The 24,015-nt window shown below is 37.6% G+C and overlaps 1 protein-coding gene across 1 annotated transcript in view; it reads right to left on the reverse strand.

Annotated features, from left to right (window-relative positions):
* The window catches only part of LOC105489534 (cell division cycle 5 like), a 70,554-nt gene that overhangs the window by 23,739 nt on the left and 22,800 nt on the right, over nt 1-24,015 (reverse strand). The window contains exons 6-13 of the mRNA XM_011754367.3: nt 23,108-23,326; nt 20,658-20,802; nt 18,511-18,699; nt 9,121-9,269; nt 5,919-6,081; nt 4,139-4,303; nt 2,540-2,620; nt 2,003-2,245 (exon numbers count right to left, since the gene is read on the reverse strand). Coding sequence (XP_011752669.1) covers nt 2,003-2,245; nt 2,540-2,620; nt 4,139-4,303; nt 5,919-6,081; nt 9,121-9,269; nt 18,511-18,699; nt 20,658-20,802; nt 23,108-23,326 — 1,354 coding nt within the window. The remainder of the gene's footprint in view (nt 1-2,002; nt 2,246-2,539; nt 2,621-4,138; nt 4,304-5,918; nt 6,082-9,120; nt 9,270-18,510; nt 18,700-20,657; nt 20,803-23,107; nt 23,327-24,015) is intronic.

The following is a 24,015-nucleotide window of genomic DNA, read 5'->3' on the forward strand; positions in this document are numbered from 1 at the left end:
TGTAAAATGACAGAATGAGAGGGAAAGCTGGACAGGCCTCGGTTCAGATCACAGCTTCACCATTTAAGCATCTCTCTGAGTTTGCTTAATTTATCTGAGCCCATTTCTCAGGATTTTTCAGCTTGGAAAGCTGAAAAATACCTTTCCAAGCAATTACGATGCTGACCTTAGATCAGACGTGTTTGTTATTAGGATTAAGTGAACAATATACTATAGAGCCTAGCCCAATGCCAGACACAAAGAATTCCATAAGCATATGAATTTTTTTCCCAGCCCTTTGCTTCACTGCTTATGAAAAACTGGGAACCACCTTCTGTGCCTTACAGAAGGCTTTCAATCTTTCTAGTAATAATAAAAATAAACATATCAAAATCCATAAAATCAAGAGAAATGATCAATAAACAATTTTAACAAAAAAATGGAAAATCATCTCTATAGGAGAAAAAATGGACACTTAAACAATAACTCTTAAGGGAAATAATGGAAACAAATCAATTTTAACATACCTTAAAGAAAGTATATTAAAGAAAAAGAAAATCTGACACTTTATTAAAAGAGAAACGCTATTTCACTCTGAAACTGTACACAATAAAAATTTACAAGTTCGATCTTAGGAGAGAATATGGGTAAGTTATCTTTAAACTATCCATAAATAATCTGCTAAGTAAATAGCTGCTTCAAATTCTTTTTGGAACAAAGAGAAATATACACAGATAAATAAAATATGAGAGAATATTTAAGCTACTTTGTTTCAAACAATTCCAGACCAATACTTAGAATTATCATTTTTCAAAAACTGTGTTAGGGTTTATCCTCTACAGAATCTCCAAAAGCAACAACATGATCCTTGTTTCAGGTTTCCATACATATAATTTAGGAAAATTTATTTCCTAAATTCCTCTTCCCCTCATATTTTCACTTTAAAAAGAGGAAACTGTGCAAGTATCAATTTCATAGCCTGATTTTCAATCCCAGTTCAATGATTACATGTGCTCGACAGAGGAGGCAACTCAACAATGTCAGTTTCCCTATTGCACTTACTAAAAAATGAGTGACTCAAAGTTACTCTGAAATCAGGGACAAGTTGTTGAAATATACATCGAAACCCTCCTTCCTCTATTTTCTAAAAATCCTATAATAAATATGTATTAGTTACGCAATACAGAAAATACAAAGTAAGAAATTGTGAGAAGGGAAGAAAGAGGAAAAATGCAGGAGGGAAGACAGGAGACTTTGTAAGAATCTTGTTTGTTTCATTCTAAGTATGCAGCAGCTCATTCCAAATCCATGGGTCTATCACTGCTCCTCAGGGCTGAAGACTAAAGAAAAAAAGACTTTTAAACTAATGACCACTCTGCTTCCAACTATGAGACCCACTGTATCTTCTTATACAATTATGGAGATTTCTATTTACAATCACAGTTGTTTGCTCTGTCAAAACAGAAGGAATAAAATGCATATAGAAGAAAAGACCAGACATAGACTTCATACAAGAAATCATGTCTTCATGTCCTTATCCAAAAGAGTAGGGGGAAATCATGTGAGGGGAATATAGTCAGTAAAAAAAAATACTTCCTTTTTTCCAATAAGTAAAAGGTTTAATCTATAAACATGTTTATATTAGTCTTTCTTACCTCTTCATATTATTCTAAATAAGTGAGGTTTAGGTACTAAAGGCATCTGCATCTAATTTTTATTCAGGGATAGCAGAGCTGAATACAGAAAATGGCAACTGTAACAACTGTCAACCAAGCCATTAATACCCATGAACCAAAAACACCCTGCAGGTGTTTATTTGATAAAGGTCTATCACACCGAACATGGGGGATGGAGGTATTCAAAGTATGTCCTCTTCATAACAATCTAAACATGTATCTCCTAATCATATATTTCAGTTGTTTATGAATACCAATGGGGAAAAATAAGTTCATTATTTGTCCATGATACACAGCACCTAACAAATACCTAAATCTCAAGAAGAAATAGTCCAGCTCAATCATACCTTTTTCAGCTCTTCTTTGGAGAACTTCTCATAAGGATTATGTTCCAGGTAGGTAATGTGCTCTGAATTATTGGTACCAAACCCTACAATTTTGCCTTTTTTATTTCCAGATGGTTCATAAGGGTGATGCAGAAGGTCATAATGAAGCATTGTGATCATTTCTTTTTTGATTAGTTCTTCACTTTTCTGTAAATCTGTTAAAGGCGGTTCTACATTTAAGGGTCTTAGAATAGTTTCATTTACCTAAAATGTTAAAACAAATACAATTACCAAACATATCACTGCAATATATTAATGTTATTACCTGTTACAGCACGAATTAAATAGCAGTTTTACATTTTCAAAAGCAATTTCTACTTTTTTCCTTCTAAATTCTGGTACTAGTGAAACATTTTAAAGATTGGGTTTGAGAACTACTTTGCTATATTCCAGAAAGTAGATGAAATTTTGTTTTATAGTCTTTATGAATGATGTAAAAAGCAGCAATCATATAAAAAGAAACTTAAAACTTCCTAAACCAGAAATTCTAACACTTACTTCTGATGGTCTTGGCAGATCTTTCTGGACAGCTTTATGCATTCGTTTCATTTCCTTTACACGCTCTGCATCTCGTATGGCCTAAAAAATGATTTTTATATCCTTTATTGCAGCTATAGCGTATTTGATACCTCTCAATAAAGCTAAAAACACTTTGGTATGTAAGACTATGTGTGTTCAACAGCTAAAGTTTAGAAATTGGTTTAAGTTTGTAGAAAGGCAATGCTAAGGCAACAGAAATGAATCAGTCTATTCACTCTCATTATAATAGAAACTAAGAGCTTCCAGTGTCTACTAGAGCATTCTCCAAATTTTCATGGATCCATCCATCACGTAACAAACTTCTCTCATCTAAATGGAAAACCTAAACTCCAAAGAGACTCCCACGACACAACTCTTTCTTCCCTTTCACTCCAAAATTACTGACTTAATTCAAAAAGCCAGCCAAAAAATGTAGTTTCCTGATTCTTATGAATAATGTGGGATAACACATTAAAATTTCACGCCATTTCTGAAGGAGTAAATGTAACTCAAAGTAGCTGAGAACTAAACACAAAAAGTATCATCCTCTGTTCCCACTGAAAAGCACATTCATATCGGTCCCCTCTAAAATATTATTTCCATTGATGTCATTCTCACTCCAATCCCCTGAGATTAAAGGTACCTAAAATCATTCAGCAATGGACTGCAGCAAGACTTACTAAAAAGGTCATATAATATCAGTTCTAGTTTAGGATTCACCACTTACCCACTATTAGACCTGAGAAAGTTGAGACCATGAGACCTGAATTCATCTGAGCTTGTTGAGTATTCCTTATTAGAACTATCTGGGACCAGAGGATCTTGGATTTTTGATTTTTTCAGATTCTGGAACATCTGCATTATACTGACTCTAATTCAAAAAGCTTCAATGAGCATTTCTTTTGAGCATCACGTCAGCACTCAAAAAGTTTTGAATTTTAGAGCATTTCAGATGTTGGATTTTCGGATTAGCAATGTTCAACCTGTAATACCAATCCTATTTATATCACTGTGCTGTTATGTGCAAATGAGAAAGTAATTACGTATAAGATATATTACTAGAAAGTGTTACTAATATTATTCTGACATACTCTATCTAAATTTCCAACTCCAGTTTAGACACAGGTCTTACTATGTTGGACTGGATTCAAACTCCTGGGCCCAAAGGATCCTCCCACCTTAGCCTCCTGAGTAGCTGAAACTACAGGCTCGTACCATCGTACCACCCAGAAACCAAGATGTATTTGTTTTTAAGACTAACCAATAACATCTTTTCTTTGCTAGATTGAAGCAATGTCCAAAAGACTACCTACGTGTATTTTAGAGAAGCATAATGAATTTGACAAAATGTATTTAAATTTCCATATATATATTTTTAAGAATGTCCATCAAAATATTGTGAGTATATTAATTATGTGAGGATACATTATTAATGACATAAATTATTTACTTCAGAAGTTTTTTCAATATTAAAAAGAACTAGGTAGAGATCTTGAGACATTTAATGGCTGTTCTTCATTCTTCGAGCCTACTGACACATTCAGCCGAACTCACGCTTCTTTCAGTACAGTTACCCACCTGCTTTCGAGCATCCACATCGGCAGCATCTTCAATGTAAGTATCATCTACTTCACGTTCTTCCAGCTCCTTCTCGGCATTTTCTGGTAGAACAATTTCAAAATCATTCTTAGGGGCAGGAAGGCCCAACAACCCTAAACGGAGATGTTCTCGAGATTCTCTTTCCTGTAGAAAAGAAGTGGTCCTTCTCAATTCATGCATATTAAATATTCAACCAGAATTTTATGAGTCTTAAAAATTGATAGCACAACAGTTTAGTCAAAATAACTGTACAATTTAAATAACTAAGAGAATAATTGGATGGTTTCTAACACAAAGGTTAAATGCTTGAGGGGATGCATACCCCATTTTCCATGGTGTGATTATTACACATGCATGCCTGTATCAAGATATCTCATATACCCCATAAACATATACACCTACTACGTATCCACAAAAATTAAAAATTACAGAGAAAAAAAAGTCTCAAAAAAAATCAGCCTAATATTAATTCTAGAAAAATAATCCTGACTTCAGAGCTAAGACAAGGCTTTTGTTTATTTTCTATCCCCTCTTCTTCCCAACATTAAGACCAATCAAAAACTTTCACTTGTGATCACTGAAGATACTCTGGGATATTCCAACAGGAGGTTTGAGGCCAGGGCAGAAAAAAAGACCACTATAATTTTCATTTGAGGGAACACATTTCTGACACCGAAAGTTAACAGCAAATGAAAAGAACAGGTTCAAAAGTTAGTCTGTCCTTGGACTAATAAAACCCACTCTGAAAGATACTTGAATTTGTATGTATATGTTTATTGTTAATAAAAATACTAAATCCCATGCAGACGAAAGAAAGTAGAGTCCTGGTTCCCAAAAAACCCTCCTGGTACCCAGAGGTTTTCCAGTCCATCCTCAGTACTGACATGTACCAGGTGTGAGGAACAGATGAGTTGCTATGTCTAAAACATCCTCCGTGCTTACTCATATTGTAGTCTCCATCTGGGACAGCCCCCACCCTCCTTCGGAACATACCTCTTCCAATAAGGCTTTCCTGTTACCCAACAAATGTGATTATTCCCTTCTTTAACTACCCTAAGCACATTGGCTTTACTCAAAGGGCTTATTCTGTTCTGATATTACAATTATTTTTGGACTTAGTTTAGTACTGCCAATCTCCCCAGAATATAAATTTCCTCAGGACAAAGGACATCTATATTCAACTTTAGATCCCCTCAAATGTCCAAATGCACACTCCGCACTCATGAGGTTCTTAATCTGTTTAATTCTTATGTATCCATTCAGAGTTGGCTTTAGTTGATATCAATTTGAACTTTAAGAAACATACATAAATCAACCAAATATATATATGAAGTTAGAATTAATTTTAAACTGAAGACAAGCCAGTATAATTAGAAGTTTTTTTCTTTTTAATTTCACAATGATTTATGTGGCATTAGATAATAAGGCCCAATAGCAAAGTAATAAATGCAATAACACGGGCAGAAGCAAAACTTAACTTTTACAATTAGCTTTCTACCTCACCTTGCTGAAGAAAACTTCAGTGAAATCAACAACAAGCATCAATATTCACAAACCTAGTAAGCATAAAGAAAGATGGGTTTTGAGCCCAAAATATTCCCTTTCATCAAGTCTTACAGATCATTCTCTTTTTCTGGCATCCACAGGTGTATAGATTCTTAAGGTATACGTGATATGCACTAACAGGAGAAATTTTAATTTGGCACCCATGAGATATTAAAAAAAAATTTAAAAGTATTAAAAGGGAATTGACATTTACCATCTGCTTCACATAAGAGGGATCACTATAGTCTGCCATTCCATCCTCAGGATTAATGTTTAACTTGTCTCGAAGAGGAGTTCTACCCGGGGTAGAGTTAATAACCGGTTTGGGAGTTGTTCCACTCCGGGGAGTCAGCCCTTCAGCTCCATTAGAAGGAGTCCTAGAAAGACAGGAATCCCAATTAACAGAAGTGCCACTTATATTTAGATTGTGCTTTCAAATGTTTTTCACATAAATTATTTCACAGGAAATATAGAAAAAAAAGGAATAAAGATTTCAGAAATTCTGTCTAGCTGGTTTTGTTAGGATCTCTAGGTTAAAATCAATGTTTGGTCTAGCTAGCATGGTATTTTTATTTTATTGACTTAAAATAATCACTATATTTGATATTTTCTTGCCTTCCTAAACTGCGCCCACTAAACATTATTTCCACTTTTTCTTGGCACATTAGGGCGGCTAGGAACATGCAGCGGGCAGGGAGGTGGGCCACCACACTCAATGACCCCAGATGACTCTTTGAGTTTGGTGTATATTTGTCTCCTACCCTCCCTATCAAGCTGTTGGTTCTTACATCATTGTCACTGTCATTATTACCAAAGTACACACTTTAAATAGTTTCTCCTTTTACATTTTGTTTAGAAACCAAACACCACACTTTTGGAATCACATGTAAACATGAGTAAGTTCCTGAGGGAGGCCTAAGAGATTCTCCTAGGAATAAGATCCACAGAATCTGCAGCAACCTATATTTTAAATATTCAAAGCCTTTTTTTCCCCTGGTTGCCTATTTCCTGTATATTGGTGTGTTGCAGAATGGTGACGCTGCCAGACAGCTATTCCTGGTAAGTAAGGTGTTATCACATAAGACGTGGTTCCCGCCCCCAAGGATTTTACAATCGAGGTGAGAGACAAGACATACAGTTGTCCCTAAGTATTCACAGGGGATCGGCGGATTAGTTCCAGGACCAAAATCTGCAGACACTCAAGTCCCTGATACAAAACGGCATCGTATTTGCATATAACGTATGCACACCTTCCCATGTACTTTTAAATCATCTCTAGGTTACTTATAATACCCAATACAATGTAAACGCTATATAAATTGTTGTTATATTGTATTTTTATTTGTGTTATTTTTTATTGTTGTACTGAGTTTTTTAGAATATTTTTTATCCACAGTTGGTTGAATCCACAAATGTGGAACCCTCAGATACAGAGGGCCAACTAAACATAGGAAGTGAGGTATTACGCTCTCTTATAAGACACTCAAGAAGTGTTAAATGTCTACGACTGGCTGTCAATGCTTCTTGGTTCTGCTGTCATGACACCTGTAATAGCCTGAAGTGCTTTCTCTACTAAATAACCAGTAGGAGGACATATCTTAACACTTAAAATTCAAAGTAAACCCCAAATATATCCAACCACTGTAAGTTCCAATTCCATTTTACTACTACATGCTTCCATAACATTTGTATTTTAAAGATTCTTCTTAAAAAACAGCAGCTTAAAACTAAGCAAAAGAGTTATAAAAAAATACTGAATTCCAGTTAATGCATGTGGAAGTGTTTAGGGATCAAGCAAACTGATATCTGCAAGTTACTTTGAAACTCATTAAAAAATATGATGGATTGGTGGATGGATATGCAATAAAGCAGATACAGTAAAATATTAACGATCTTAGAATCTAAGTGGTAGGTATATGGATGTTCACTTTACCATTTGTCAACTTCAACAGGTGAGAGACTGGGTCTCCAAAACAGAGTTTATTTGGGAACAGCAAGGGATTACAATGTGGGATATGTGTGCTATAACAGACCATAGGTATACCTGAGAGTGCTGGGGCAAGGAGAAGTTTTTAAAGATACAAGGGAGGAGTCTACGTAAACTGTTTTGAAACAAAGACCATTGGTTACAGGGACTTATCACAGGAGGTGGCATTTGTTTTCATTGCCGGTATACATAACAGTATCCTTTATCTGAAATGGGGGACCAGAAGAGTTTTAGATACGGGATTTTTTTTCAGATTTGGGGATAATTCCATTATACTTACTGGTTGAGCATGGCAAATCAGGAAATTTGAAATCTGAAACGTTTCAATGCGCATTTCCTTTGAGTGTCATATTGGTGCTCAAAAAGTCTGGATTTAGGCCAGGCACAGTGGCTCAAACCTGTAATGCCAGCACTTTGGGAGGCTGAGGTGGGTGGATTACCTGAGGTCAGGAGTTCGAGACCAGCCTGACCATCATGGAGAAACCCCATCTCTACTAAAAATACAAAATTAGCCGGGCACAGCGGCGCAAGACTGTAATCCCAGCTACTCGGGAGCCCGAGGCAGGAGAATTGCTTGAACCTAGGAGGCAGAGGTTGTGATGAGCCAAGTTCGCACCATTGCACTCTAGTCTGGGCAACAAGAGCGAAACTCCGTCTCAAAAAAAAAAAATTTGGATTTTGGAGCCTTCTGGATTTTCAGATTTGGGATGCTCAACCTGTACTGGCTGTTGGTAGGGCAACATCTTCACAGAAGCAACTTATCTGGAATTTGTGTGGTTTTCAGAAGATCCCTGGAATAATTTCTGTCATGGGCATATACGCATGAGGGTTCCTTTTTCATTAAAATTTAACATTAAGTGACTCCATTTCAATACTGATAACTTCCACACATTCTTTCAACCTTTCTAAATGCCTGAAATTTTCATAATAAAATGCTGGAGGGAAAGCAATACATAAAAGGATTACAATTTTAATAAAATTCACAAAGTAATCATTAAAAATGAATCAATCTACTCTAAAATCAAACACAAAGTATTCAAAAATAACGTGATAGGATCCGAAGTTTTGCAAAAGGACACTCCAATTAGACAGGTGTGGTGGCAGATGCCTGTAATCCCAGCTACTTGGGAGGCTGAGGCATGAGAATCGCTTGAACCCGGGAGGCAGATAGGTTCCGTAAGCTGAGATCGTGCTACTGCACTCCAGCCTGGGTGGCAGAGCGAGACTCCATCTTTAAAAAAAAAAGGGAGAGGCACTCCACAGTATTTAACCATTTCCCAGACACTATCATTTATTACTGTGAAGAAGAAATCAAAGAGGAAAACTCAACACAATAAGTATTAGCTCTCCATAAACACTACTAAAGCAAACATGCTAAGTCCTTGAATTCATGTTTTTCTAAAATAAAAAACATGTTCATTTACAATACCTGAATGGAGTAGAGAGAACTGTGTTTGGAGTCTGTACAACCTGCCGCTGTGGAGTTACACCTGAGAAGTCACTCTCATGCAACGGGGTATTAAGTCCACCTTTTAATGGGGTGTCCACATTGGTGAGGGCCATGAGGTTCTGGGCTTCCTGATAAACAAGCAGGCGAAGAAGCACGGTTAACAGTTTAGACAGGCTTGCAGAATCTCTTCTGGTCCTACTATATAAATCTTGAAGCAGGCAGAATTCTTACTCATTTTCTCAATGAAAACCAACAGAGAAAATGAATACCAGTCATGTCAGATTTCAATGTTTCCATTCCTTCTATCAATCTAACACATCACATCAGAAGTTTTATATATCAAATAAAGTTTTATGTGTAGAGGTGCACTTTTGTGGCCTCACATATGAAATTACTATTACCCAAAAACTTCTCCTATTACCTGTGCCAAACCTCTCTATAATCATGAAATATAAGAATTCAAATTTCCCAGTGTGAGCTTAGGCCAAATGTCTGAATGCCTGGGTTTTAGTCTGGCTTCACCACTGAATTCTCTATCCAGTCTTCATTAGTGTCTCTGAGGTCTGTTTCTTCTACTGAAACTTAAGATACTCCCAAGCAACCTTTCCACTGCACAAGAAAACAACTTGTGGGGGTCAGGTCCCTTTCAGAAGTCTTGCCTGATCTCTTCAGGCAGAACTGCCCATGTTCTCTTTAGTCCCTCTATTGTAACGCCGTCCTCAGTGCTATCTTTGTACCCATAAATCTCTTAATGTCCAACTTAGGGCCTGTGGCAGAGTTTATTTTCCAAAGATGGTCACAACCTTCTCTCTCATGTTTCATGTTCTTAAAATCCAACCACGATACTCCTTCCATCAAGAGGTTGGGTCTATATTCCCTCCCCATAAATCTAGGTGGGCTTGTGATTCACCTGTAACCAACAGAATACAACAAAAGTGACAATGCTTGACCTCCAAGGTTAGTTTAGAAAAAATTACGCAGCTTCCCGCCACATTCACACTGGAGCCCTGAGACACCATGTGAGAAGTTCAACTGTTCTGAGACCACCACACTATGAGAAAGCCCAAGCCACATGGAAAGACCACATGCAGATTCACTCCACATTCCCAGCTGAGGACCCACCCAACCAACAGCCAGCATCAACCACCAGACATGGAAAGACAACACCTCCAAATGACTCTATCCCCTCTCCATCAAATCACACAGAACTGCTGAGTCCTCCTTACTAAGGCCCTAGACATCACGGAGCACAGACGAACCACTCCTTCTGTGCCCTGTCTGAATCCCTGACTCACAGAAGTCATAAGCATAGTAAAATGCACTAAACCACTAAATTTCAAGGCAAAATGAAAATAACCAGAGCAAGACTTAATTCCGTTATTCTGTATATCTTCACTCATGAAAAAAAAAACCTTGAATTTTACATTATCAAAGGCCCTGTGTGTGTCCTTTTTGCTATTCCAAATATAAAGCATTTACTAGAAAGAAACATATGTAGGCTTAGAACTTCTGCACAGGAAAGAGAAGAAATAAGAATCAAATAGCAAAAGTATATATTCCTGGAAGAGTGGGTGACATGTGACATATCATATGTGCCAAAATTACAAATAGGCAACACTCCCAAAAATGGTGTGGCTAAGGAGTGGGGGAGTTTGGTCCAGTAAAATGCCGGGGCATCTGAGAGCTATCTCCTATGTGGTGAATTATCCTGTGTCGACCTGGTTACACTGGGATGTTTCCCAGAATCCTCTTCCCTCTTGGTACCGAGTTAGAGTTCATCAAAAGTAAAACAGAGGTAGAGGCAGAAGGAGAAGCAGAGGTGACAGAGGTGAAGTAGCAACCACTATGCTCTGATGGCCGTCATTGGTTAGAGGTAGTGACAGACTTGCAGAGGAGCTGGCGAGTTTCAGTGTGTCCTTGCACCCCACTGCTCCATATATCCAATTCTCCTCCTTTATAGGCAGCCCTGGTGACCAGACTTCTGCTTCAAACTCACAGAAACAGTAGTGACAAAGAGCCAACAACCCTCCAGACTTCCATGCCTAGCCTCCAGATTTCCCTATAAGCTAGGACTCACCCCACACCAGGGCTGGTGACCTTTCTCCGATCTTTAACACTCCTTTTCAGACCTTTAATGCCCTGCTTTTCTCATAACTGTATATGGGACTAATTCCTCTAACAAATTCCTTATTCCATGATTTTCATAGTGGTTCTGTTTCCTTAATTAAATCTTGACTGATGTATCCTAGACTAGATCAGAGGAGGCCAACAGAGAGAAGCAAAATTCCTCTTATCCCTAGCTACACACAACAGCAGCCAGAGGTACCACCTTTATCACACATAGAACAGAGACACTGAACCAATAAAAGCTCACAAAGTGAAAACTAAATATATCAAAATTTTACATAAAAATATGTCACAGACTAGACTAAATCTCAACTTCTGTCAGTTCATCTTAGAGGTTCCAAAGGGCTTCAACCAATCATAATCATTTTCACTAGTAGATATTTATTTTACTGTGGCAGAGACTTCTCCTTGTCACCAAGCACCCATTCTCTTCCTCCATAGTAACAGAAGCCTCAATTCTTAACCGGCACCTGGCTACCCAGAACAAATATCCCATGTCCCAGTAGCTAGGACATGTGTGTCTAAGTTCTGGTCAGCAAGACAGACAGAATGATGTGTACAAGAGATGTGTTCTTAAGAAGGGAAAGGGTGTGCCCTTTTTCCTCCTCCTTACAGGCTATATGCAAACATGATGGCTGGCCCTGCAGCGACTGTACCTGCCACAAGGAGAAACTAAGAAGAGAAACCTGACATGCGGGAGGACAAAAAAGCAGGTGCCCAGGTCCCTGACACCAGGGAGTGCCACACAAGCCCGTTTGATTTATCTCTCAACATTTAGAACATGAAACAGAAATAAATCTCTATTCTATTTAGGCCACTGTTAGAGGTTTTCTGTTACAGCTAACCCTAATTCCAACAAATATATAAGTTCCCCCACATCTTTTAGAAGAGGAATCCAAAGTTACAAGCCCCAAACTTACTGTATATGGCTCAGGTTCTAAACCTGTTTTGTGCTTTTTCAAAATAACTACTACTCTTTCAGTTAACATTCACTCATTACTTCAATATTCTTTAACAATCAGTTAAAAAGCCTGTATTAAAAACACAGAAGGATACTACAAGGCTACAGGAATTAAGACAGTGTGGTACTGGCACAGGATAGATAACAGATCGGTGAGACAGAATTGAGAGTCCAGAAATAAACTCTTACATTAATGGTCAATTGACTTTTTTAAGGACTGCTCATAAGACCATACAATGGGAAAAGAACAGTCTTAACAAATTGTGTTAGGAAAACTGGATATCCACATGCCCAAGAATGAAGGTAGAGCCATACCTAATAGTACATACAAAAACTAACTCAAAATGGATCACAGACCTGAACGTAAGCACTAAAACTATAAAATCCGAAGAAAAAGCATGGGAGTAACTCTTCATGACCCAGGGTTGGAAAGAATTTCTTGGGTAAGATTAAATGCATAAGCAAAAAAGAAAAAGACAGCTAAACTATACCTCATGAAAATTTAAACCTTCTGTACTGCAAACGAGAACATCAAGAAAGTGAAAACACAACCTACAAAATGAGAGGAAACATCTGCAAGTTATATCAGATAAGGTACTTATATCCAGAATATACAAAGAACTCTTACATTATTAAAAACCCAGTCAGGTGCAATGGTTCACGTATATAATTCTAGCACTTTGGGAGGCTCAAGTGGGAGAATCTTGAAGCCAGGAATTCAAAACTAGCCTAGGCAACACAAGCAAGACCTTGTTGCTACAAAAAAATTTTTTTAATTAAAAAAAAAAAGATAACCCAATTTAAAAATGGGTAAAGAATATGAATAGCCATTTCTAAAAAAAAAAATAGATATACACACACACACACACACACACACACACACACACACACACACTCACACAGGCCAGGCCAGGCACAGTGGCTCACACCTGTAATCCCAACGTTTTGGGAGGCCAAGGTGGGAGGATCGCTTGAACCCAGGTCTTCAAGACTAGCCTGGACAACATAGTGAGATTCCATCTCTACAAAAATAAAAAATTAGCCAGGCATAGTGATGCACACCTGTAGCCCCAGCTACTTGAGAGGCTGTGGTGGGAGGGCTGCTTGAACCTGAGAAGTTGAGTCTGCAGTGAGCCACAATAGCGCCACTGCACTCCAGCCTGTGTGACAGAGTGAGACCCTGTCTCAATAACAACAACAAAGATATAAAAATGACCAATAAGCACAACAAATGTCATTAGCTATTAGGGAAATGCAAATCAAAAACACAAGATACCACTTCACAACTAGGATATGTTTGATTACAAGAAAGCTATAATCAAAAAGACAGAAAACAAGTGTTGGTGAGGATGTAAAGAATCAGAACCCTTATACATTCCTAATAAAAATGTACAAAGGGCTAGGCACGGTGGCTTATGCCTGTAATCCCACCGTTTTGGGAGGCTGAGGCACAGAAGGATCACTTGAGGTTCTTGAGGTCAGGAGTTCAAGACCAGCCTGGGCAACACAGTGAGACCCCCATCTCTACAAAAAATTAGAAAATTAATTGGGCCTTGTGGTGCATGCCTGCAGTACCAGCTACTCGGGAGGCCAGGTTGGGAGGATCGCTTGAGCCCAGGAGGTCAAGGTTGCAGTGAGCCATGATTGTACCACTGCACTCCAGCCTGGGCAACAAAGCAAGACCATGTCTCAAAAATAAATAAATAAAATGGTGCAGCGACTTTGGAAAACAGTCTGGCAGCTCCTCATAAAGTTAAACATAGTTACCACAGGACCCAGCAATTCCACTCCTAGGTATATACGCAAGAGAAAGGAAAAAAACATGTCCACACAAGCATCTGTTCAAAGCATTATTCCTAACAGTCTAAAGGTAGAAACAACCCAACTGTCCACCAGCTGACAAGTGGATAAACAAAACATGGTATATTCATACAATGGAACATTACGCAATGACAAAAAGGAATGTAGTACTGATACAAGCTACAACATGGATGAACCCTGACGATATTATGCAAAGTGAAAAAAGCCAGTCACAAAACATCACATATTATATGATTTCATTTACATATATGTGCAGAATAGGGAACTCTATAGAGATACAAAGTAGATTAATGGGTGCCTAAAAACTTGGCAGGTTTGAGGGGAATGGGGAATGGGTAGGGGTTTTTTTTCTGGATGATAAAATTATTCTAAAATTGACTGTGGTGATGGCTATACAACTCGATAAATACAGTAAAAATGGGTGAATTCTGTAAGAATATCTCAATAAAACTTTAAAAACCATGAAAGGAGTTCCATTAAATGTCCCTTATATTACTGTAAAATGTAATTTTTTCCCAAAATTAAAAAAACTATGTATTTTTTTTAATTTCAAGTGTGAATAATCACACTTGCAAACTTCTTCAAACAGCACCACTGAAAAAAGTAGGGGTCAGGTGCAGTGTCTCATGCCTGTAATCCCAGCATTCTGAGAGGCCAAGGCGGGCAAATCACTTAAACCCAGGAATTCGAGACCAGCCTGGGGCAATATGCCGAAACCCTGTCTCTACTAGAAGTAAAAAAACTGGCTGGGCACAGTGGCCATGATTGTGCCACTGCACTCCAGCCTGGGAGATGCGAGTGAGACCCCGTCTCAAAAAAAAAAAAATGGGGAACAGGTTATTCCTATCTGTCAGAGAAGTGGAGACATCTGAAAGGCTGAGGCGTGGATAAAGCGACAGAACCAGGAAAGCACGCTCTGTATTTTAATGAAAGGGCTGGATAAGTGCTACACACGCACAAGCAATACTAAGCCACGTAACACTGACAGAGCCTCTATCAGAAGCATCTCCATCACTTCAGGGCCACCAGGAGGAGATGGCTAGTGGGATTCTTACAATATCTATAGCCATTATTGCCCCCTGTTATTAACAGGTCTATATCATTTAAGTGGATTCCTGTCTGTATTCTGGATTGTTTAGTTCCCTCCATGTTTCCTCTGTGAGTGGTTAGGTTTTCTAAACTTTCCCAGCCTGCCTGAACAGGCTTATCTGACACTTTACCTGGCCTTGAACACCCGAGAACACATTCCTTACTTGTGTTCAGAGTCCAAGGAAATAAATGCAAGATCACATTATCATTTTTAAAGCTTCTGATATGCTAGATATTTTACTTATTTACTTGAGAAACCGTATGTTCAGACCTCCTCAAAGCCTTGAGCTGGTTAATAACTAGTGTGCCATAAATTCGTAAACTTTCATGAAACAATATAAAAAGAGAAGAAAAGGGAGAGTGATAATAAAAAACATCATCTATGAGATTTTTAGTCTCACACATACACCCCTCCCCTCTCTCTGTCTCTCAGGATTTACAAAAGACAGAGGGGCTTTACTCTCTGAAGACAGTACAAAAAAGATTTCTAAACCAGAGAATACCAAGAGTTAAGAGCAAAATTATCACTATGAAAATAGAGAAATGAAGCAGAAGTTTTTATTTTAGATTGGAGACATCCAGCCTTTTTCCCCAACTTTTTCCCCAGAGGCTGGCCAACTTTATACCCTGTAGATAGGAGACTGGAAATTACTTCTCTGAGGAATCTAACCTAAGCAAAAAGAACTAACACTGACCCAAAAGGACTAACACTGACATCAAGAATTTCCCCAATGAAACATCCCAGCCATATCAGTCTCCAGGGAAGCCAAGAGTCAAAGAGCCCTACCCACACCCAGAGAGTTTCCAATCAGCTTGTGATTGCCCCCCACCCACTTTCAGACACAGGCAAAGAGCACCAGACATTTGAGGAAATATCCATCAGGAAAGACAGAAAGGAAACAAAACAAAAAACTTAGAAACTATGCAAGGAAAAGAAAACTTGTAAAAACAAAACCATCATTAACAGCCTCAGAGACATAAGATACTCATGAAATAAGAGATGGTAAAAAAAAAAAAAAATACCAAACAAAATTTTTAAAAGCACTTAAACATTACATATATGATAGTAAATTAAAAACCAAATAAAGAAAAAATTGAGAAAACCTCCTACAAATAAATCAAAATCAGTAAGATAGAAAACTGCAGAGGAATTAATAGAAAACTTGGAAGTTCATAAAGAGATCAACGAAAGGGAGAAAAAAATTTTAATTCAAAATAATTTTACAAAATTGAAGGCCAGGAGTCTCCGGAATAAAAATATCCACAGTGGTTGAAAAAGACCTACACCAAGAAACATGCATCATAAATCATGTAAGATAATATAAGTTTCCAGAAAAGAAAAAACTAGGTTTCCTTTTAACAAACTGAACAGTATGGGAGGTCTCAAGAGCAACAGTGGAAGCCAGAAGACCCTGCAGCGCTACCTTCAACACTGTGAACAAAAACCACTGCAATATGGGATTCTATACCCAGTTATACTATCAATCAAGAGGGTAGATTAGTAATTGACAGATACGCAAGATCTTGAAAAATTCTACCTCTGCAAACAACCTAAGGGTCCATCAATGGAAAAATGAATTAAAAAATATGTTGTATATAAACACAATAAAACACTTTTCAGCCTTAAAAAAGAAATCCTGTCATTTGTGACAAGATGCATGAAACTGAAGGACGTTACATTAAGTGAAATAAGCCAGATACAGAAAGACAAATTTTACTTATTTGTAACAAATGTTACTTATTTTGGATCTAAAAAAGTCAAACTCACAGAAAAAGAGTAAAATGGTGGTTACTAGAGGCTGAGGGATGAGGGAACCAGGGAGATGTCTGTCAAAGGACACAAAATTTCAGTAAGAGAGGAGAAATAAGTTCAAGAGATTATACATTGCAGTAATTATAGTGAATAACAGTATACTGTACATTTGAACATTGCTAAGGGTAGATTTTAAGTGTTCTTATCACAAAAAAATGATAAATACGTAATGTACATGTTAAACAGCTTGACTTAGCCATTCCATAAGGTATATATCAAAACATCATACTGTACACCATAGATACAATTTTTCCTTATCAATGAAAAAAACTAATAAAAAAAAATCTACCTCCTATGAACCCTTTCTCTGAAAGCTACTGAATGATAATCTTCATTGAACAAGGGAGTAAACCAAGACAGCCAAAGGCATGGGAGCCCGAAAAGACGTGATCCAAGGGACTCTCTAGGGTGACAGTGAAGGGAAATCAAAAGAACAAGCCATAAACAAGCCCTGAAGAAAAATCACTCCAGGCAAGAACATTCGGAAGTTCTAAGAAAGACTTCTTCAAAGAGTTAAGAATATCTGATAGAGAAAATGGACACAGCCAGGGTAGTCTAGAGTTGAATTAGGGCTTAGTCAAAAAACTTAGCAACTGAATAAAACAAGTATTAACTCCAAGAAAAACAAAATACTATACTGCAAAGCAAAATGGTATGCTATAGATTACATACTATATGTAAGAGTATTACATATTTGTATAACTTATACAAATTATAAGGTAATTCATGGTTTAGCAATGAATAGGATTTACAAGAGTCGTAAGATAAACCAAGAATATAAAGCTAACCAAATTATAACAGACAATAGGGGAACAGAAAACGTATGCATGACGGACACAGAGGGTGTGAAAGCCAAATGTCAAATTATATATGGAAAAACAACAGATAATGCCCAAAACTGAAAATGGTCAACGAGTAACAAAGATCTTAAACGGTGAAAGTAAAACAAAGGGTTGTAACAAGTACCTCTATAGATGAGGGGCACAACTGTTTTTCTTGCTAAGCCTTACACAACCGTTTGCCTAGAATCAAAACCTTAAAATTATATTCCTGACTATCAGAGACGAGGAAATGAGATGTAAGAGTACCAAAAGACCCAACTATGTTTTGTAGGTTTGGATATTCTCTGGTATACAGATACCCTGGGAACACATAAAGCTGTGTCTACCCCATGTGTTAGAGAGAGGGAAGAAAGCAGAATTGCAGGCACACTATGCGAAGCTAAGTACAGAAATGCAAGGAAGTATTTCTTTCTTCCTAGGATTGGTAGGCAATGTGAAATTTTACAAAACTATGCTTTACTAACAGGTACAAAAGACTAATGAAGGTAAAAGGGTTGGCTTCAAAAGTTACAAATTAATAAATGAGAAAATAAAACTTATTGCTGAATCTATTTAGCTTCTCTACTACAGAAATGTTACAAGATCTATGCATTCAGGACTCAGTTTCAAACCATTTACACTAAAAGAAACACAACCAAACCACTTAGTTCTCCTGCATGATACTTCTAAGGACAATAAACAAAGTAAAAGGCTCATTCTACTACGTGACACCTTACCTGCAGAATTCTGTCCTGGGAAGCTGGTGTTCGTGGTGTTCTAAGAGCAATGCTGTTGTTGGTGACATTGTACTCAGACAAAAGTGTACTGGAAGCAGAGTTTGTTATGCCAGATTCCTCGGCAGTTTGACGTGCAATTTCACTCGCTTGGCCTACTTTTACAACTTCCTGGAGTTCTGCATCTGAAATCTAAAAGGACACAATTATAGTAAGCAACATTTTAACTGAGGCCGGGCACAGTGGCTCACACTTGTAATCCCAACACTCTGGGAGGCCGAGGAGGGCAAACTGTTTGAGCCCAGGAGTTCGGGACCAACCTGGGCAACACAGCAAAACTGTCTTTTAAAAAAAAAAAAAAAAAAAAAAAAACCCTATTTTAACTGAGAGCTGACACATCTTTAAATTTCCACATTCCAGAAAAACGAATTGCTAAAGCTGTGTGATTAGTATCAGGGGTTCTCGGTAGTACTCATCTTTTTTGTGGCTTTGAAAGTTTCCATAATATAGCTTTAGAAAGTCTTCCTTACAGAATGTGAGGGGAAAATTCACGTTTGATATAAAATCAAGCTACAAAGGCTGTATCTCTATACTGAAATTCTTTCAAATCAACGTATCAATGTACCAAGAATGTAAAATAGCAGTATTTATACAAAATTGGAGGAGGAAGACTGAAAACCAATTAAAATATCACACAGAAATACTCCAGTGAGCCACAAGATCCCTAAGAAAATCTAAAGGTGTTGTGTTAGTAATTTTACCAAAATAAATATCCTAAGGTGTACTAAGAAAAAAATTAAAGACAAAATTTCAATTTAATAAATATCCCCACTAGGAATGTCAGGATACGACAAAATTAGTTTATGCCCAAGAATCTTGTGTTGATGCAGCCAATGTGCTCACAGGGGGAAAGAGTTCTTCTGGTCTCCTAAGTCCTTTCTTCTGCACCATTAAATCTGTCCAACTCTACAAAGCTGTACTACTCAAAACAGAAAAAAAAGAAGGTTAGCTAGGCACAGTGGCTCACACCTGTAATCCCAGCACTTTGGGAGGCCGAGGCGAGTAGATCATGAGGTCAAGAAATCGAGACCATCCTGGCCAATATGGTGAAACCCTGTCTCTACTAAAAACACAAAAATTAGCTGGGCATGGTGGTGCACGCCCGTAGTCCCAGCTACTTAGAAGACTGAGGCAGGAGAATCACTCGAACCCGGAAGGCAGAGGTTGCAGTGAGCCTAGATGGCGCCACTGTACTCCAACCTGGCGACAGAGCGAGACTCAGTCTCATTAAAAAAAAAAAAAGGTTACTCTAAGGTCCCATGTTTCTGATCAACTAGAATAAGTAAAAAGAAAACAGCCTGTAACAAGCTGAATGAAAGAATGTTTGTATCTTTTCTCCACAACTCCCACATTGATTTTCGTAACTGTTGTCTCAAAAAAGACAAGCAAAACACAACAAAACATTCCCTGGGAGAAGGTAGCTTAAAGTCCACAAAGCCAAACCACACCTTTACCCTTGTCAGCTACAAAAAAGAAGCCTAAAATCCTAACCTGTTGACAAAATGTTAAGAGCTGACGATTACTTACCAAACCATCATATGAGCAGTTTAAGACCTGATACAATAATTTATACAGAGAAGCTGAAGCTATCTTATCATACTATATCACAATTACTTGTGGGTTTTTCTTTTTTTTTTTTTTTTTTAGACAGAGTCTCACTCTGTCACCCAGGCTGGAGTGCAGAGGCACGATCTTGGCTCACTGTGACCTCCACCTCCAGGGTTCCAGTGATTCTCCCGCCTCAGCCTCCTGAGTAGCTGGGATTACAGGTGTGTGCCACCACGCCCAGCTAATTTTTGTATTTTCAGTAGAGACAGGGTTTCACCACACTGCGCAGGAACTCCTGTTGTCTTGAACTCCTGACCTCAGGTTATCTGCCCATCCTGGTCTCCCAAAGTGCTAAAATAACAGGCGTGAGCCACCGCAGCCAGCCCACAATTACTTGTTTTTATGTGTGTCTTACCCATTAAACTGTGAATTTCTTAAGAGCATCCAGCACAAACCTGGCACACAGGCCTTCAAACATTTGCTGAATAAATGATATAAGCATATAAATTCACATAGTGAAAAATTTGCTTTTATCAGATTACCTGAGGGGCAGGAAGTACTAGTTTGCTTCTCTTTTTAGTAAATTCAGAAACACCACTAGTTTGAAGAATAGCTGATGGTAAATCAGATTCTTTTTTCCTTTTCAAATGCTGTTTGTCTTTTTTTCTATCTCTTCCTTCTTTTTCACTGTCATGGATCAAGGTAGAAAAGACATTTGTAAGTTACATATAGGCAAAAACATTAAAATTCATACAAATACTCATACCCTTTGAACAAACAACCTCATTTCTAAGAAAATAACTAAAAAAGCCGGGTGCAGGGGCTCACGCCTGTAATCCCAACACTTTGGGAGGCCAAGGTGGGTGGATTACCTGAGGTCAGGAGTGCGAGACCAGACAGGCCAATGTGGCGAAATCTCGTCTCTACTAAAAATACAAAAATTAGCCAGGCTTAGTGGCGTGTGCCTGTAATCCCAGCTACTCGGAGGCTGAGGCAGGGGAATCACTAGAACCTGGGAGGTGGAGGTTGCAGTGAGCTGAGATCCTGCCACTATACTCCAGCCTGGGTGATAGAGAAAGACTCCATCTCAAAAAAAAAAAAAGAAAAGAAAAGAAAAGAACTAAAAAAAGGCAAAAACAATATGCATTAAGTGGTCCCCTACACCATTACTTACTATATTCAAGATAAAAGCAAACTCAGAATAGCAATAAAATTATTAATAACATACCCTAAGTAATTGAAGTACTAAATATTAAAACATATAAGTATGAAGACTGTGATAAGCAAAACATTCCACATAATGTCAAAAGAAAAACTATTCCTATATTATGAACATTCAATGAAAATGTGTGTGCACATAGGAAAAAGTATGACAAGTATGTAAAAAGGACAATGTGTATGAAAGAAATAATATTAAAATATAGTATTTAAATTTCCCTTTAAAACTTACTAAATTGTCATGATTCTTAAAATTCACAAGTTTTTTAAAAAGGCTGTTTTAATACTGACAAGCAACATCTAAACATGATTAAGAAGCCTAAAGACAGGCTCGAAGCAGTCTTTCAAAGCTCCAGGAATACCTCCTCCCCTTCTGCGTCTTTCTTGCCTCCCCCACTTAGTACTCCTTCCAAATCAATAGTTTTCCTGTTCCGTCTCTTTATTTGTACAGCCTACCTAAAGCAAAGTCCTAATTTGAGGAATAAATACAATGGAGTACATCTAAGAAAATCCTATTTTACAATGGCCGATAGCTGTTGTTTTGTAACAATTCATATCAACAGAAATTAAAGGTCAACAGAGCAGAAAACTTTTAAAAATCCTTGACAACCATAAAATACTTTCCCTACAATATTCAGATATGAGATTTAAAGAAACTAAAATTCTCAAGAAATAGGGAAAATCTGCTATCTTCTAAAACATAAAGATTTTATAAAAGTGTATCTATCCCATCAAGTGAAAGGATCAGTAGTTTTTTCTTTTAATTTCATCTTAATAAAAACAAAATTTTTCACTAGAAAAGACTAAAAGGGCCGGGCGTGGTGACTCACGCCTGTAATCCCAACACTTTGTGAGAGAGGCAAAGGGAGGACAGTTTGAGCCTAGGAGTTTAAGGCCAGCATGGATAATATGGCAAGACCCACCTCTCTACAAAAAATAAAAAATTAGCCAGTCATGGTGGCACACATCTGTAGTCCCAGCTACTTGGGAGGTTGAGGTGGAAGGATCACTTGAGCCTGGGAGGTGGAAGATACAGTGAGCTGTGATCATGTCACTGTACTCTAGCCTGGGTGATAGAGTGAGGCCTTGTCTTAAAAAAAAACAAATTTTTTTAAAGACTAAAAAAACCAGACTCAATTTTGACAGATTCCAGCCACCAGTGAAACTAACCTATTCATAAAAGTACCTAAAAGTTAAGATGTGATTCAAAGAGTAAACAGTCAATTAAGAGTCACGCACTTCAACTTAAGAGCCATAAACAGCATTCTGTGCTAAAAACATGATAGCCAGAGTCCCTGATTTTCTCAGAAAGATGAATCCATTAAATAAATAAAACCATATGTAGGCCACATTGTACTAATAAAAATCTAGACCAGGCACAGTAACTGATGCCTATAATCCCAACACTTTAAGGAGGATCGCTTGAGCCCAGGAGTTTGAGACCAGTCTGGACAATAAAAGGAGATCCCACCCTACAAAATAAAAAAAAAAATTATCTAGGTGTGGTGGTGTGCACCTGAAGGCCTAGCTACTCAGGAGGCTGAGGTGGGAGGATTGCTTGAGCCCAGGAGGTCAAGTCTTCAGTAAGTCATGTTTGTACCACTGTACTCCAGCCTGGACAACACAGCAAGACCCTGTCTCAAAAAAAAAAATTAATTTTAAAAGAATTTTAAATAAATAATAAAAATCCGGCTCTGACAAGGATAATACTTCGCCCTTCGTAAGACTCCTCCTACTATTCCTTTCCATTTCCAAAATCAGAAAGGCAACTTACGATCTTAGCTCCCCATCAAGATCCTGTTGTCTTAATTTCCTGAAATCTGCGTCAAGAGCTTGGTAGTTTTCCTCGGAAGTATCATAAAAACCAAGGGCAGGCTTTTTTTCAAATGGGATTTCAGCATTATAATCAACTCCTCTCTTCCTTTTTCTTTTCTTCTGAATTTCTATGCCAGCTGCTCGAAGTTCTCTTCTTTTTTGGAGGGCAGCAAGACGTCTGAAAAGAATGCAAAATCACTTTGAAAATCATCCGCCATGTGGCAGGGACAAATTATCCCATACAGTTAAAAAAAAACTATCTATTTATTTAGGGAAGAAATATTTATTTAAATCCTTACCTCACATCATTCACCAAAACAAATCCTAGTTTTAATTTAAAGGTGCACACACACATGCACACAATAAGGCAAAAAGAAAAACCAAAAGGAACTACAAGTAAATATATATCTTATTTCTGGATGGAAATGTACTTAGCAAATATAAATTAAATAAATGGCAAAAGAAAAAAATCAACAGCTTTTTTTTTCCTTTTAGTCCACTCATCTGCACACTGAATAGCTTTGAGATACAAAACTTCTAATTGTAGCACTATGAAAATTTATAAATGAAACTAAAAGGCAAATACTAGGAAAAAATATTTGCAACTAGTATGATGATTAAATATAAAGAGTCTAAGCAAAGTTTTTTTTTTTTTTAAATGCACTCAAAGGGTGTAAAAAGAGCAAAAGGAAACAGTTCACAAAGTAAACAATGCAGGCAGCTAAAATGACGAAAGTTTTACTTAACAATTAAAGAATCACAAATTAAATTAACAAGTACCATTTCTGCATATCTAATTAATACCATTCAGTTTTTTGTTTTAATGGCAAGGCTGCAAAAAATGGACAGTCTGCTTCACTGGTAATG

Source organism: Macaca nemestrina, chromosome 5 (genome assembly GCF_043159975.1).
Source record: "Macaca nemestrina isolate mMacNem1 chromosome 5, mMacNem.hap1, whole genome shotgun sequence".
NCBI lineage: Eukaryota > Metazoa > Chordata > Mammalia > Primates > Cercopithecidae > Macaca > Macaca nemestrina.